The sequence below is a fragment of the Chiroxiphia lanceolata genome, chromosome 8 (assembly GCF_009829145.1).
Source record: "Chiroxiphia lanceolata isolate bChiLan1 chromosome 8, bChiLan1.pri, whole genome shotgun sequence".
In the NCBI taxonomy this organism is placed as follows: domain Eukaryota; kingdom Metazoa; phylum Chordata; class Aves; order Passeriformes; family Pipridae; genus Chiroxiphia; species Chiroxiphia lanceolata.
Window position 1 is genome coordinate 14095793 of NC_045644.1, and position 17513 is coordinate 14113305.

The window sequence follows — 17513 nt, forward strand, 5'->3', positions numbered from 1 at the left end:
TTTTGTTTCCCTTCAGTTTTATTTAGCAAAACATGACCATTTCAGCCTTGCCAAGTGCACAGCCTGACCTTACAGCCAGCTTGGGGAGGCACACACTGAAAGCAGGGCTGGCTCTGCCTTTTAGCTCAGTTGTTACTCTTGGCTGTGAAGGACAACACAAGCAGCTGTCAGGAGAGAAAGTTCACGAGAAAGGTGGGCCCCAGTCCAGGGACCTTTCCCTTCCACCAAATCAGTCCACCCCACACATAGCCTAGACTTGCTTCAAATGGCTCAGAGCTTAGCTGATCTCAGCCTGACCAGCACACACAGCTGATAGGGCATTCTGGCTCAACTTGCCCTCCAAAGACTGTATCCACAGGAAAAGTAAGAGGGCAAAAAAAAGAAAAAAAGTAACACAGTTAATAAAACAAACCCTAACTTGCACAAAATAAAAAGAGTAGAGGACAGTTGGCCATTTATTTCCACTAACAGGCAGGTGAGGTTAAGAAAGTTTGGCCCTCTTGTGCAGTCTTCATTGTAGCTTTCTGGTAGGCAAAAAAGTCCCTTCAGAAGCCTTGTGGGCCATTCTCACCTTTCCTGCCCTGCAATTCCCTGAGCCAAGTGTCAGCTCTGCTGAGTTGGGGTGACCAGAAGCAGCTGTGGTGCCCCTCAGGGGGACGTGAAGTCCAGGACGTGCAGTGCTGATGCCAGGGCAGCATATAGGTGGGTGGTACTGAAACGGAGGCAGTATACTGGGCTGCTGGTGGGTGAAGACAGGTGAAAGCTCTGCAAGAAAACAGGAGAATCAACCTGTCAGAGAAGAGGTCAGCCTAAAGACCCCAGCAGGTGTTACAGATCCGAGGCTGAGATGCCTGAGGGAAGCAGGTTTTCCCTGCATATATAGGTTAGGTTCCCCACAGTGGGCTCATCCCAAGGACAGCCCAGCAGCCCCTCTCTCTTTTTGCAAAGACACATGGGCATTGGGCTGCCAGAGAACAGCTCTGCTGCTGCCCAGCCTCCAGCCAGCACTCACCTGCAGGCACTGAGTCTGTCGCTTGTCCCAGAGGCGCACCACGCCGTAGTAAGAAGAGCCACTGGCAATCATATGGTTCTTATCACTCCTTATGCAGTACAGGGCACTGTCATGGGGCTCTTCCCACTCCTGGACGCACTTCCTGCAAAGGCAACACAAACCAGAGTGGGACTGAGCCTCTAGTCCTCCACCCCATTTGCCTGAAAGAGCTAATTTGGCAACAGTCGAGTTCCCAGACACTGCACAAGGGAAGTCCAGGAGCCTCACGAGGGCCTCAGGTGGCAGCAGGCTGGCTCACCTGGTGCTGGTCCGTATGTCCCAGTAGCGGATGTAGGTGTCATACCCACAGGAAAGGAGAAGGGAGGGTGTTTCATAGAAGACATCAAGGACTCCAGCTCCATGGTGGAAGTCGGTCCCTAAACAGGTCAACAGCTGACCACTGCAATGAAACACAGCCGGGAAAGAGTCATTCAGAGCAAAGAGCCCTTCCAATTCAGCTAGCCAGAGCACAAATGGTACCACAGAAGTCTTCTAGATCTCATCTCTGTGATTCAACAGAATACAAAAGCCTGCACAGTTTTCCTCTCCTACCACCAGCTTCTGCTACCGGTTGGGCCACTAACTGTCATGAAGGGTGACCAGTTGGAGTCATAGCTCTAAGAGAAAAAGGCAAGGAACAGGCACAGCTGACCCCCAGCAGAATGGGATCATTTTCCTTGGGAGAAGTGACCAGTATTCTGAATTATGGGGCTCTGTTTCTATAGAAGACAGTTCTTAACTTAGTCAAACTACAGATAATCTGCAAGAGCCACTTACCTGGTCAATCCCGTCCCATACTCTATCCTTCAAAATACTGCTCACTGAGGTATTTCCCTGTATCTTTGACACACAGCTCAGATCCACAAGCAAATTAGACTTTCCCAACCCAGTCTGCCATGGCTGCTCTCCTCAACCCCCTCTAGTTACATTTCATTCTGCAAACATAATATCTGGGACTGAATGTGACAGGTGAAGAGCAACTACCCCAAAGTGGCTCTGGAGATGACCTTCCAAAGGCTAGATGTTTGGGGTTTTTTGACCCTTTCCTCCTTTTAAATTCCTTGCTTGCAGTGAAAGAGCAAAAGCAAGACCTCCATGAAGCTCTGTGCTGGGTGCTTTGTGGAGGTATCACTCTGCTGCTTGTTCATGTGCAGAACCAGCAGCTCACCATGTGGATGGTGCCTGGTGAGGGCCCACCCCACCAGGCTGCAAGAAAAAGCTTGAGCCCCTTCCCTGGACCATATGAAATTGCATCAGGCACATGTCACAGCCCATTCCCAGTATCACTGCACCTGCCCCAGCAGGCAGCAACACCCAGCCATGACAGACTCTTGGGAATGAAGGGGGCAATCTACCCAGCTGCTTGAAATGGCCACCTATTGCAAGACCTCCTTTTCTTCCTCCTCCTCCTCCTCACACCCTCTGCATCAAAAATGCTGGACACAATAAACCTTGAAGCACCTGCTTTTCAAACCCTGCCACACAGCCACCCCTCTCCAACAGGCTCTTGGTTCTCAGGACAATGAAGCAATCCTGAAAGCCGACAGCACGGATCCCGCAGTGGGGTCACTCCCAGCATCTCCCTCCATTATTTTGTTACTTTCTGCTCCTTGATCCAGCATCACACAGCTCTGAGGCACATCGCCAAATGCCTTAATTCTGTCTGTAATCTGGGCTAAAGCCCTCGTCGGGGGATAAAGACCACACAAAAGGAGAAATAGAGTCCTGGGAGATGTTAAAACAAGTAAACACCTTTGTGTCAGGAGAGAGAAATCGCTGATAAAGCAGATTAGCGCCTCGAGCCCTGGTGTCCCCAGATCAGAAGGCGAGCCCTGGCCGATCTTTGCAGCCAGCACGCTTCTATGATCACAGAGCTGGCGGCATGCTGGGGCCAGCCTGTTTCCCCACAGTCACTCTCCAAAGAGCAGATTATGTAGAATAACAATTTCTTTGTGGCTGTGTAATTCCCTCCGTGACCGTGGCTGTGGGCAGCTACATTGGCCCTTGATGCCAGGGCCCTAGCAACCATTTAGAGAGGCCAACCAGCCCTAGCAATGGCCCCCCCTGCAAACCTCTCGGACAAGCTTTAACATCAAGTGCATGAATTAATTCCCCCCAACACGAATCCAGGGGTGCTGGCTTATTGGACTTTGTGTTTCTCCAGGCAAGGGATCGAGGGGATTCCAGGCTTCAGCTCTTTGCAACCTTCTCACAATACATTAACCCTTGGAATGTTACTTGCAAACTAACCCAGCAGCAACTCTGCACCTGTCTGTGGGCTGAGAGGTTGAAGCACTTGTGGTGCCAACATCGGGAGCAAGAGCTGTGGAGCTTGGTTGGCACAGATAGGTCCTCAGATCCACCATGGAGTGAGACACGGATACGTATCTCTGAGCTCTGGCACACCCCTGCCCCTCCAAGCACACAAATCCCCTCCATCTGCAGTTCTGCAAAGCCAGCAGGACAGGTGGACATGCACACAGCCCCTCTCAAGTCTTCTGCAAAACCTTCTTCTTTCTACAAGTTATATGTGTGGCCCAGAGTTGCAAGACAATGCAGCAGAGGAGGAGTCAGCTGTTCTCCCAGACAAGAATCCTTGGACTACCTGTGAGTTGCATAAGGGGCCAGACTGCTCAACTGGCAGAGCCCTCTACCAGTTGCTCACGCAGGAGCAAAGAGTCACAGGAGATGAGCTACCCCAGCAAACCCTAGGCAGCACCAGCAGCTTGGACCCCTCTCTCCCCACTTTGGCATTCTGCTGCCTTTTTTTGGGGGTTTTGCAGGGTAGCCCCTGGACTGGTGTTCTGAGCACGTGGCACTTCAGGAGAGGAAATCAGGACAGGCAGCTGCACATGGGCCACACAGTACAGCAGCACATCTGGTGAATATTCTGCTAGCTGACATCTACCTCTGTCCACCATTTTCCCTTCTAATACACCTTTAATATGTAAAGGACTAAGTGAGCTCAGGGAGAGAGTACTGTGCTAAGGAAAAGTAGCAGGATACAAAGCATGTCCAGGGATATTTTACTCACTGGGACCACCCCTCTTCCTCTTCTCTTGAAATGGGTCACAGCAGATCTCCTCAAAACCTCCCACCTCTAAACAAGCACTCATCACACCCAGGGCAAACCTGGCCACGCTAAAGCAAGTCTTCCATTCCCCAGACCTGATTTCAGTCTGCAGCACTGCAAGATGGTAGCAATTTTTAATGGAGGCCTGGTAATGTCTCCAAGTGAAAAATTTCAGCATCACAGGGACAGGAGAAACCAGAGAGTCTGGATTCCTGCTTTCAGAGCTTCCTGTGCAGCACTAAACACCACCCAGGTGCCTCACTCCAAGTGTTCCTCCGTGCCTCCACACCTCACTGCAGTGGTACCCTAAGCATCCCAGCAGAGTCACACCAGTTTTCCTCCCTCCACTCCACTTCCCTTTCCATCCCAGGCAACAAAAATGAAAGAAAAGGTGGGAAAAAAAGGAGGGAAAAAAAACTATTAGCTTTTCTCTGTAGGCAGGGAAGGAGCACAGATACTCTCATGTTACTGCAGCAAATTAAACGTTACATTGCTGGTTTGTTGATTTGTGCACTTCTCCTGTCCCAAGAACAAGTCAGCCAAAGCCCCTCTCAGCTGCGAGGTGGAGCCCTTGGATGCAGCAGCCCTCAGCAGTTCACAGAAACAAGGTATTATTTGCTGCAGTGAAGCACTTACCATCTGACAGCAGGGAAAAATCCTGCTGGGCTGTACACTGGGCACACAAACCAAAACACCCAAGTGTTCTAGCAGGGACATACTTAAGGTGATAAAGAAGCAGAACATGACTAGTTTTTCCCCCTTTTTTCAGCAGACTAAGGTGTCTCTGGACCAGCTACCACCATGCCCGACTAGCTCTATGAGCCAGCAGCACACACAGACACGCTAAGCCCATGCTGAGAAGCGAACTCCCTGCCACCACAACTCTTCCAGCCTTGGGATCACAAGTTAGTGCCCACAAATTGTCCAATCTTTGTTATCCCAAATACTCCCTGCCTTCAAACCCCAGACCTCAACAGTTTTCACTTCCTAGGGAGCAAAATCCACAGCTAATCCTTAATAACCCATAAAGGATCAAGATAACCCATGAATGGGCAACTGAAAAACAGCAGCACATTGCCAGTGTTGCTTAACAGCTTAAATGGACAGAAGACACCTACTCCATGAGGGACAGAAAGAGATGTCACCACTATCTTGAACCTCATTTATCAGCTCACAGAGATCAACAGCACTGGCCAAACACAGCAGGGAACAGCCTTCTCCTTTCCTTTGTGGTCCCTTTTTCTCCCAAACACCTTTCAAAACCCAGGTGGCTGATCCTCAGCCCTTCAGAAGCCCCCTCCTTGTTAGGGGCCATGAAGGTTAGTCAGGAAACATCTGTGAAGACCGAGCATGGAAGGTTCACACCACCTCCGCACCATGCTATGGCCCTCCAGCAGTATCAAGTAGAGGCTGTTTCACTCCCAGGCCTTTTCCAGGCAAGCCAGGTAGTTGCCTGTGCATATGGTAGGAGCTTTGTTTGTTTTCTGTACTGAACAACCTCAGCCAGATAGTGCCCAGGTTCAGTCCCAGCGCTGGGTGACACCAACAGAAACACCTCGGCGCCAGTGGAGCTCTGTGAGGCAGAATCACAAACGTGACAGTGTAGGTTTCCCAGAGAGACCAGTCTAGAGCCAGAGCTCTGTTTCAGCACTTTAACCACAAACCACCTGGGCCAACGCAGTGTCTACAGGTAGGCCTCCAGCACTGAGGAGTCTCACAGATATTCCTAATTCTTCCTACTTCCTGTTAAGCATCTATACACACCAAAATAATATTGGCAATACTCTGGTACCAGCTTACAAGGATCAGAGCCAGAGGAAATCCAGCAGCCCACTTTGTCCCTACCACAGGAAAGCTGTTGGCACCAGGCTCTGGACTCCTCGCTGATAGAATAAAATGTTAAAGTCCGTGTGCCAGGGAAATGTATCAAACTGAGGAGTCCAAAAATGAAAGCCATTTTGTTCAGACACTATAGAGAATTCTTTGACTCATCATCAATTTCCATGTTCTTCAGAAAACAAGACTTTATGAAATGACTTTTAAAAAAAGCTATTTTTTCAGGATTTCCACATTTCATTCTTTTCTTTCCATGCTGGAAATCTAGCCATTAGCATTGCTATTCTGATACCTCCAGAAGACAGGAGCCTTCTTGCCTGGAAGCAAAGTGAACTACTAATGAAGGGAAGAAGCAGGGGCTGGTTTCTTTAAGTTCTTGTTCTTCTTTTTAAAAACAGCTTAAAGTTCTATTCCTTCTCAGTCCACTAATATGGAGACAAAATAGGATCAGTCATGGCAGAGCTCAGATGGTTAGTTTCCAGATAATCCATGGAATGTTGCTGTCACAAAGTTAAAAGTCATATACAGCCTCCTGAGCCACCACGATCATCTGTGTGACTGTAAAAGCTCAGGATTTTCCTGATGGTTGGAAGTCCAAAAGAAGTCTACACCTGCCTCCCTGTACACCCTGCCCATTTGCTGCAGGTCTTGTCCAGATGTCCCCAATACACAAGAACAACACTCCAAAAGCTGGGATAAAACAATAAACACTTTTCTCCCTACCCTCCCTTTCTGGTGACTCTGATTCACTAGAATTGATATTATACAAATACGCAAATTATAGGAAACTGCTGAATTCAGAACATCTGGTGAAAACTGATGTGCAAAATTTAGGACATAGTCATTTGCTCTGGAAACCTCATCTGTGAACCATGATCATCCATCAAAGAGGATAATCCATTGCATATAAGCAGATGACTATTCAGAAACCAAACGGAGCTCTAAACCAATATTTTAGCCCCAATAACTACTTGCAACAAGAAAGGTGGGAATCACATACTTTTAAAAAGAAGTGTAAAAAGTTCTAAACACTAGGATATTTGATCTGAGTATCCACCAGAGAAAAGAAAACAAATCAAATCTATTTAAAAATAATTATCTGGGGAACGGCATTTGCACAATTTCTGTCAACCAATTTGGAGAGTGTACCAAAACCAAAGGGAAGAGCTGAGCTCTCGTCTCTTCCAGGTGCTTTGTAACAGCAGCTGAGGCAGTGAAGGGATGCACAACAACTTATGCTAAGAAGGGAAAGGCATGATCAAACAACATCTGTAATGTACAGAGGAAGAAGCATAGATCCTTGGCAAAGTCATTCTTCATAGAGTTATCCTACCCCTGCATTTAGACCAGGCTACTAATTCCTGCAGGGAGGTGTGGGATTGGCTTGGGGAATTTTGAGGGAGCACCTCAAAAATGGCTCAGAGATGCTGTTATAAGTGATTTTCAGGACAAATGCCTCTCTCTAATTCTTCAGTGCAACTGGAGGAACTCGAGGCAGTAGGGGGTAATGACACCAACGACGGTCTGAGACTGTGTTGGGGGAGAGACAGAAGAGGGAGTTTTGCCTTCTTTTCTTCTGCTTTCTCTGAATTGGCCCACACACGTTTTAAATGGTCCAATAAAAAGATACAATTTCTTTACCTTTCCAGCTCTGGGACCCTGTGAGTTTTTGTTGTTCGGGTTCCCGTAAGGTTAAGTTCAGAGGATAAACTGACACGCTGGGCTATGGGAAAAAGCCAGTTTCTTCAAATAAAGCCACAACGGTGCAAAAGAGACCCTGCTGGGGCTTTTATTTGGGAAAACAAACAGAAATGGCACCAAGCCCTTCTGCTTTACGAACCAATTTAACTATAAAACCAATGTTCTCCCTCTCGGGGGTGAGGAGGGGAGAGAGACAGGACATGACAATAGTCCAAAACCTTGTGTGGAAAAAAAAAGAAGATAGGACAAAAAAGGTTGTCTATCCCCTTTTCTTTCTTGTCCATGGCTCCTTTTCTTAGCACACGTGTGTTCTTGTAAAAACGATTAGATTGCAATTTGTATAACATGGTGACCCCCAAATTCAGACATTTAACCCCTTTTCTCTGCAAAGAATTTCAAGAATGTCTTCTCTGTCTTTCTTTCCAACGGGAGGAGTAGGGAGGAATTCTCTCAAACTGTGATTTCTTGGAGGAAGAGAAAAAGAGGGAGGCGAGGAAAAGAAGCAGGGAATTCTCAAAGCCTTTCGTCCCACTTGTGTGGGAACAGGCGGCTGTATTGCTCCCTTTCTGGACAGAGCTCTGCAGGTCTCCTTTAGTGGGGAGACAAAAAAAATGGAGAGTCCAAATCAAAACAAAGCCACCTCTTTAAATGAGCTACCACTAGCCAGTGGCAGAGGGGGTTCCTCATTCACTCCTTCCCATTCTTCTCTCTTGTCTCTGTTGATTCTCTCTCAACCCAGGGAAAAATAAAGATTACTTTTGCTTTGGCTCAGAGGGATGAAACTGATTGATGCGCTTGGAGTGTCCAGCCCCCACCCACGCTCTCTGATTGTTCAGGGCCTTGTAAAGTTGTCATAAATACACCTCAACAAGAGTGCAAAGGCCACAGCATGCCCTGGACTGCACACATCCAAAGGGCAGGAGCTGGCCTTGTGCTTCTCTGTAGTGAAACAGGGCCAAGACTGCCACGGGGAGATAAGGTAAACACCTGTATGTTCTTCCTCTTACAATGGTCTTACATTTATGCTAAGAAGCACCAGAGTCCTCTTAACAAAAGGAAGGCAGAAGATGCCCAGCTTATGTGAGAGAGTTCAGAAACACAGTGTCAAAAAACAAACCCCAAACAGAAATCAGTAAAGAACCACAAGGCCCAAACAGGTTCTGAGAACATATGCATACCGTGGAAATATATTGCACAGGCAAGACTGAGCTCTGAACACAGCATCTTCTAAAAGGGACAGTCATCCAAGAGACCACTACTTAAGAGGCTCCCTGCAGCAGCAAACTTTCTCCAGAAGTGGCTCAGGCCATAGGCCTGGTATCCTGCCTCCAATGACATCCAAGGTCTCAGAGAGCAAGTGAATCAAAACCTACATTTCAAAGCTGCTGAAGTGGGGTAGAAAATTCCTTCTGCCTTATCAAATGATTAATTTATTCCCAAAGACAGGAGACTTGTCTGCATTAGTCTTGCTGGTCAAGTCGCAAGTGGGATTGCCAGCTTGAAGAAGGACCCGCTTTTCCCTTTCCACAGATCTACATCCAGACTCTCCATTCTACCTACCTCACTGCAGAGGGAATGGTTCCCATGGACCAGATTAGAAATCCAAAGACAGTTGTTGTTCCTGATTTAATACGAACAGGCCAAGAAAGGGTTTGCCTGAAGACAAAAATTCCCTTATGACAGACCCCAGTCTGTCAATTCACCAACCTTTTTTCCTTTGAACTTCAGGAAGAAATATAAGTGGGAATATCACTTATACGATGCTTTAAAAAGAGTAACCAAAGAAATCTGTGGATAGGCTGAGGAAACAGCACAACAAGAAAAAAGGAAGAGAGCCTCAAGGAAAAGAGAATGAGCAGCCACTTGAGGAAGGGCACTACCTGTGGATCACCCTACTGCAGCGAGTGGAAGCAGTAGAAGGCACACATTTGCATTTTGCACTCACCTGATGTAAGCACATCCCAGAAAGCCATTTAGCTCACTGTTGGACAAGGTTTGGACTGGTTGTTGTGATTTAAAACTGTGTTCAGCCAAGGCAGAGATGCTGAGAAAGAAACCCAAGCCTGAAAGGAGTAGGGAACCTCTTTCCCACAAAACCTGGAAGAGTTTCCTTGGCAAAAAAAGATGCTTGGCATATGAATCTATAGAAACGCAGGGCATGAGAGAGTATTCCACATCTACAGCATGCTATTATTAATCTTCTGCTCCCCAAATCCTGTGAAACTGTTATCAGAACCAGGATAATATTTGCTATTGGTTGTCTCTCTTGTTACCAGACATATGCGACCACTTCTCTGTGACTGGACAAATCCATTTTAAATGCCTGGGTGAAACAGACTCCTCACACTTCTTGGAGTCAGTTACCTTTCCTTTCAATCTAGCAACTCCAGTTCTGAACCCATTTGCTCTCTTCACCCAACAGCTCCTTTTGTTATGTAGAGGGTGTCAAACCTGTATAAACCTTGGAGTTCAAGGCTGTGGAGAGAAAGCTCTTCTACAGAATTTATTTTAGAACATGATGCTAACAAGTCTGCTTGTGTATCTTCGGTCAAGCTTCTACATTAAAAGCTTTTATTGAAAACATTTAGCAAGGTTTATAATCAAGAACTACACCTGCAGATTCTCATTTTACTTGTCTACTTCCACATAATCAAAAAATCTCAGCATGACAGGATGCAAAGTCAAGAAGGACTGGATTTTAACATGAAAGCATCAGCAGTGATCAGCTGACCAGGGTGTTCAGTGCTATATACTGCCACTGTCAAATTACACTTGCTGTTTAAGAACAGTACAGGGAGCCCAAGTTTTCAAGCTCTCCCTCTCTGTTGAAAATTGCTCACATTAACTCAGCAGGCTCTGAAGAGCCCCAAAATGGATGCAGATCAACATACGCTGAAATTTGAAAGACAATAACCAATTCCTGTCCCCCCCATGGCATAGACAGATGTGACTCATCAAAGGGCCCATGGAAGCATATACTAGAGATCAAGCAGCAGCATGTTAGCAAACTTCAGCCAGCTGCTTATGATGGTAACGCTCATGCTGGCTCTTGGAGAGAAAGAGGACAACGCAATAGCACTACAGGCAAAACAGATTACTAACATGCTCAGCAGCTGCCTGGCTACCCTGAGACTCTTCCCCAGCCCTCTGCTGAGGGCACCAGCCATACACCTGAATCTCCCTTCTCATCCACTCCCAAGCCACTCTCATGAATCCTCTACCTCCCACCTCCCCAAAACTTGTAGACATCAAAGCACCTGCTTTGAACACCTGAAAAGCAAGGGGCCTGACAGTCAAGAAATGCAACTCTGTATCTTCCCCTTCCATGCACTCTCTATTTTTTTTTCCACCATCTCTTTGAAAAAGGTGGCAGAGATAAATGGAGAACAAAGAAACAAGAAAAAGACACAGCTTTGGCCCACACCCTGCCTATTACTTAAGGGGGAAGGAACTCTTCCGAAAGAGGAGGAAAAAAATGTGCTCAGACACAATGGCTCAAAAGGCCAGGCAGCAAACCGGGCCACTTTGTACTGCTAACAAGGGAAACCTAATTACAGGAAGAGGGCAAAGAGGGACAGATAAAAGGGATACAAAATTTCAACATCTGTTGCCATAAAGGGATAAGAAGTGGGGAAACGCAAAGTGTCAGTTTGGTGTCAGTGACGGCATAAAGCCACTTTCAAAGGGCTCAGGAGAGGGAGAAAAACCGAACAAGAAATTAGAGGGTTCTTAAAAAAAAAAAAAAAAAAAAAAAAAAAAGAAGTAAAAAACCACTCTGCCAAAAATGCTTTCAAAAGGGGGGAGGAGTTGGACAAAGACTGGATATTTAAAAGGTAGAGGATCTGGGTGGCTTGCAGGGCACAGCTAACTTTGGTTCAGTTTTCACAACAGCTCTCATGCCCTGCATCTGTCATGTCATGTCGCAGGAAAGAACATTGTGGGATTTGTGCATTCAAAATGCTCACAGCATGAGCACTACCATACCAGACAGATCACTGGTCCACCTCAAATATCAGGCTTGACAGAATAGCTCCAAGAGATGCTGCAAAGAGACCTCTGGAGTATCCTACCTTATGGAGAAGGATCCTTGAGGCAGGGGCATTTGTCACCTAATGACATGCAGACCACCCCAGTAAGAGGGGAAGCAACAGTTCTCCACAGGCAAACAACAAATGTTGGCCTTGGAGCTGTCCCCAGTGGTGCATCACCCTCCTCTTCCAAGGAGTTTAAACTCCCAAAGGTGATAGGAAGAGAAAGAAGAGGAGGATCTGAATAAAATTTCCTTTTCTCTTGCATGCGATTAAGTGGCTATTCTGCTGAGCCACACACTCACACTGGCAAATGAGATAGGAAAGTCAGAATAGAGAAAGGCAAAGGGGAGCAAAGAAAGGTACCTGACCTGTAAGAGGGGCAGCTGCCATCATGTCCCTCACTGACAGAGAGGCAATGGGACTTGAAAGAGGCCAAGGAGTCAGCAAGGCCCGATACTTCATGAAAGGACACAGGTTAGTATCCAGTAGCCCACACTGTTCATTGCTCTCCTTTTCCATGCAGGCCTCTAATCAGTGAAGTTACTCACAGCTGCCTTCCACACACACACCTTGATCCTGAGTGGGAATAAGTGCACAGCAACTTCCCCACATCTAGAAGCAATCAGATGGCACAATGCAGCATCTGTGGGATGAGAGATGTCCTCCAGAGGTGCAGCTAGCCAGCTTCAAAAGCATAAGAAAAAAACCTAAATCCTCCTTCATTACAGGAGAAAGGGCCAGGTGTAGCAGCATCTGGAATTCCAGCCATCAGAGACAGTGTCTTGGCATTACGCAGTCATCCCCCTGCTTTAGACTCCCCTTGACAATTGCTTGTTGCTGCCTGTTGTGGCTTTGATCCAACGCCATCATCTCAGCAGAGTCAGAAATGAAAGACAGTTGTGGGGGTGGGATGCAGCAAGAGGCATTTCCTTTCCCCACTAAAAATTTCCTCGATGTCAAACCCAACCAAGCCCTTTTCAAAGCACAAGACATATTTACAGGTGAAGATATTATCGCCCCTTCCTACTGGAGGGATGAGAATGGCTGCCCTGGGGTCAGGGAACAGCGAAGGTCATAAAAACGAAACATACCATGACCAACAGCTACAAACACCAGCCAAGGACTTATCTGGCATGGAACTAAGATGATCAGTACACAAAAGGTTATTTAAGCTTTAAATCCTTTTGTAGTATGTTCCAGCTCTCAGCTGTTGGGGAAAAGAGACCACCTATCTCAAGAGAAGAGAATGGCACTGAAACTGCTGCACTGTTACTTACACATCCCCTGATGCAGAGAAAACCCAGCTAACTGAACTAACTGATTGTGGACAGTACTAAACATCTCAGTGGTGCTAAGGATCCTGTGGTTTTAAAGAACACATCTTAAGCATCATTCTACCTTGCATAATTTTTTTGACAGAAGTTACCCACATTCTGCACTTAAAGATCATGTCCTTGCCATGTTCAGCCTCTGTGGGTCAACCTCCGGGCCTTTGTGACCACAAGGAAGGGGTAAGCAGCAAACTCAGAGAGCTTGGCTCTGTCTGCCAGATGTTATTAGGACACATCGGGCACAGAAGGAGTTTTTAAGTCCTGAGTGCCTCTAAGATTTCAAGTTTTCATGCCACACTCTCACTTCTGGAGTCTGACCAGGTAGACAACATGCAAAAGCCTCAAAGGAAGAGATAGCATTTCCTATGAGATTGCTTCTGGCAGCCACCGGAGCCTTTGAAGATGGATCAAAAGCTCTGCTGGGAAGAAGAACAGTTTATGGAGAGGCAAGACTCGGAAGGATAGCTCTGTACTCCCTCACTATGAATGATCACATCAAGCTTCACGTGATAGTTTCCCAGCCATGCTCCCTATTCAGTCTCCTGCCCTGCACATGCTGATGAGTCCACCGGCTCACAGAGGTCCCTGGAGAGGAAAAGACCCAGTGGCATGGTGCATTCCAGCTGTGACAGGTGAAGAGGGAAAAATAAGTTTGACGCTCCAGCCATTGCAACAGAGGCCCAGTGGCCTAGGTTGCCTTGGCTTTTTTATTTGCCTGTCACTCAGGCTTTTATGTTATTGAAAGATCAAACTCCGTTGTGCTTGTTCATTACCTTAATCCTATTTTCTACACAGCTTTATTATCTCTTCAGGCTTCCCTGGGAATGGCTGTCAGAACAGCTGGGGCAGGAGGGAGAGGGTTGCCCATCTCCTCACTGCTGGCAGATGCCTCTATTCAAGAACAGCCAGAAGACTTGAAGGGCAGGGGTATCACAGCACAGCCTCCATCTTTCTGGGGTACTCCAAAGCACTGTTGGACTGGGTCACTAAGAATCACGCACCATTAGCTCAATGCACTGGCGCTCTCTTCCCTGCTCCATCTTATCCTTTGTAGGATGCATTGTTTGCAAGGTAATTTTGTTACTTCAGAGAAAAAACAACTGGTTTAAATTTGTATTTGATACAGCTGACTTAGATAATCTAATCTATTTAAACTATAGATTAGAAGGCATTTGGTCTCAGACTTGCCCTGAGACCTGCACCAATCCTCCTCCACCTCCTTTCCCCAAATACAGCTCTGCTCACACCCCTCAGGCCCTTTCTGCCATTGCTCACCTCAATCCTCACGGCACTCCTTTGGATAATCTGTGCTGTGCCACTCCTACCCAGAGCATACCAGTCCCGGAAAGCTGAGCTGCCGTTCCAATAATCCTGCCAAATATTTGCTACCTGTCCATCACCACACAAAGACCCCCAGGCTGAGAGTTTCAAATTTGTCAGCAGTTGAGTCTCACGTCAAGATTTGAGATCAACATTTCCCCAGTTGTTAAGGTCAGCACCTTCCCCAAAAAGGAACTACTCAAAGGCCCCAAATCCGAGGCCACAGCAATTAACCTCCTCAGTGCTTATTACGACAGAGAGAAGACAACATGCCTAAGTCACTTCCACAGATAACCTGCCCACACTTCACCTCTCTGAGCTACCAGAATTGCCAGCCAAGACAAGATGACTGTAGAGCCTGTGTTTGCCTCTGGCTTCTGAGCACGACAGAGAAGGGGGTGATGGGAGAATAGGTATCACCTTCCTCACCCCTCTGGCTCAGGCTGAGGTATCAGAGACAGATTGAAAGGAAGGTGTAATGGGTATATTCTGACTGTACAGGGGTAATGGGAAGAAATCATGATGGCTGTGCCATCAACTGGAAAAGCTGGGAAGAAAAGTCAAGTTGCTCCCTACTGAACCAGAACCATATACACCTTTCCATACCAGTTTGTTCTGTCCCCCACTCTGTCACAAATCTCCAGTTTAAACATCCCTTGCCTACATGAACTAAAGGAATGATTTTGCAGCATTTCCAGTATCGCATTTCTCAATGTTATTCACTTTTCTCCTGAAGTCCCTTCCTGTAACCTGGAAGCTCACTCACCTTTCAAGGTCCCAGATTCTCAGAGGTGAGGTGTGTCCACAGCAGGCTGTCCCCGTCACAAATGAGCTGTTTAAAAAAAACAAGCAAACAAAAACCACTTACTAATCCTCATGTTCTGAAGAAACAGTACATGAGCAAGACAGAAAACAGGTTACAAGACAGACTTCGAATTCTGGTTCGAGACTATCTCAGCGTGTCCCACAACATTTCACAAGGGACAGGCAGCAGCAAAGGCAGAGGTGCTCCAGAGCTCTTAGTAGCTGAGCTTCCCAGATGCAGCAGGTCACAACTGCAGAGAATTGGCAGGACACAAAGATGCATTTGTGGGAAAACCTGACAGTAACAGCCGTAAATTGCAATGACATCTTCAAACAAGTCAGTACAGTACTCAGCATGTTTCATACACTATTAGTGCTGTAAGCTGCAGAAAGACCCCATGGAAAATTCCCTGTTACTTCCTACTTCACACCTTTCTTCTGTTTGTTGACAACTTTCAAGCACAATCATGAATTGGCTGCAGCATTACAGGCCTAAAGAATCACAGAATAGAGGTCTTTGGTCCAGCCTGGTCAAAGCAGGGCCAATTTCAAAGCTGGATCAGGTTGCCATCCCCAGTGCTCAAGCACTCTCTGTTGACGCGGCACAGCTCTCCTGCAGCAATATCTGGCTCAGTTCACACTCTCCAGCAGTGTCCATTCCAAAGTCCTCTAGGCGATGCTATGTCCCTGCTGCGTACGCTGGCTCCAGAGGTCACTTAACAGCCACTGGCTTCAAACTAGTTCACAAGACAGGAACAAATCCTTAAAATCAAGCATCAGGAATGTGGGTGCTATGGCTCTCCAAACCACACTGCTTGTTCTGTGCCAACTTCCTATCCTCAGTCCAAATAAGAGAAAGCAGCTCTTACAAGGATTTCTAGGTAAGCTATAAATGACCTCTCCCAAAGCCACATTTATTGCAGCTCCCAAGAATAAACTGCCAAAACTATGTTTAAGTCAATAAAACAAGGATAGCACAAATGCAGGAAATGGAACTTGCTTTAAACAAAAGCCATCTCTATGTTTTGCCTAAACATCTTTTGCTCTATGACACAGGGCTGGCAGCTGAAAGATGAAAGCAAAATAAGAAAACAGTATCATGTCTGTAAAAATAGCAGTTACAGCAGTTTTGAAACATTTCTTTGATCCTCTACAGCATTCCTTTGGAAGTCAAGGTGTCTCCAAGCCTCTACTGCACCAGGAATGGATTTTTGCAGCATCTTTGACTTCTGTGAGAAGCACCACTGCTGGTGTAACAAGGCACTCAGCAGCCAAAGGGTAAACACGGGCTCAACTCTATCAAAGCCAGAGAAGGAAGCAAGACCAAAACTCAGAACCCCTTCTACTCCTATCTCCGTGATTTAGCTGAGCAATTAGTTCCTCCAAATCATAAGGACAAAGCAGCACTGCCAAAACACTCTGCAAAAGAGGCAGGCAGATAACATCAAATCATTTCAAAGAGTTACAGGAACCTAGGAAGGGCTTCAGCTACCGAGGCTCACTTTTGTGCTGGCTCTATACTTCCTACCCAAACTCACATACCTGGAGGTGTCCACAAGTCCTGTGACCCTGAGCTGCCCTTTAGGGCTAGGAAAGTCCTGCAGCACCAGAGCTGTTTCAAAGTGTCTCCAACCACACTGTCTTACATGCAAAATCCCAGGTTCATTGGCAGTGCACATGCAATCAGCCAATGCACCTGTAGCACCGAGCACTCCCTACAGGTGCTGCAGGGTGCACACATTATTCTTCCCCACAGAAGTCCCTGACCAAAGCCTAAATCCAAGGAAAAGCCAATCCCTGCTGTTGTGCAGCAGCCACTAGGATAAATTAAGAAAGTATGCAGCATTTCATCTTTGGAAACAGGGTTTCTCCTCAACGCCTGCCTTCTCTCCACCATAGTGCAGGACAAGAAGGAACACTTCCCTTTTTGCCAATGTCTCCTATCTCAGAGGAAAACTAGCAAAAGACCCCCATTTTGACAGCTCGTCAGTCAAACTGCATGTCTGGAAAGCAGCTCTTTGGTCAGGGAGTCCCTCAGCTACAAAGATAGGTGTTGGGTTCTGTCCCCCCTCCCCAAACATAATCCATTAATAACTACTAAAGCAAATTACCATGGTTAGAAACATAATAGCAGTCAGGGAGTCAGTCAAGCAGGCAATTGGGTGCTTAAGACTTTTTTTCCTGGGGGACAAACTGACTCTGTACCAGAAGTGAACACGCTCATGTGGGAGACAGGCCCCTTTGTGCAGAAGGTATGCACAAGGCTTTGATGGTTGCCACAGGCCTAAATTAGCATGGAGGCACACCAACAGGGAGAAAAAGGTGGGAGGAACAGCAAGGTCTAATCCCCGCTCATGCTGTCAGTT

At 46.8% G+C, this 17513-nt stretch overlaps 1 protein-coding gene across 2 annotated transcripts in view; it reads right to left on the reverse strand.

Moving 5' to 3' along the window:
- Positions 1-17513, reverse strand: part of FBXW4 (F-box and WD repeat domain containing 4) — a 61548-nt gene continuing 44035 nt past the window's right edge. Inside the window, exons 6-9 of one of the 2 annotated variants that reach the window (XM_032695203.1) lie at positions 15110-15175; positions 1311-1451; positions 1013-1154; positions 1-765 (exon numbers count right to left, since the gene is read on the reverse strand). In XM_032695203.1, the coding sequence (XP_032551094.1) occupies positions 649-765; positions 1013-1154; positions 1311-1451; positions 15110-15175 (466 nt within the window). In that variant the 3' untranslated portion in view covers positions 1-648. The remainder of the gene's footprint in view (positions 766-1012; positions 1155-1310; positions 1452-15109; positions 15176-17513) is intronic. The other variant, XM_032695204.1, reaches the window with a different exon arrangement.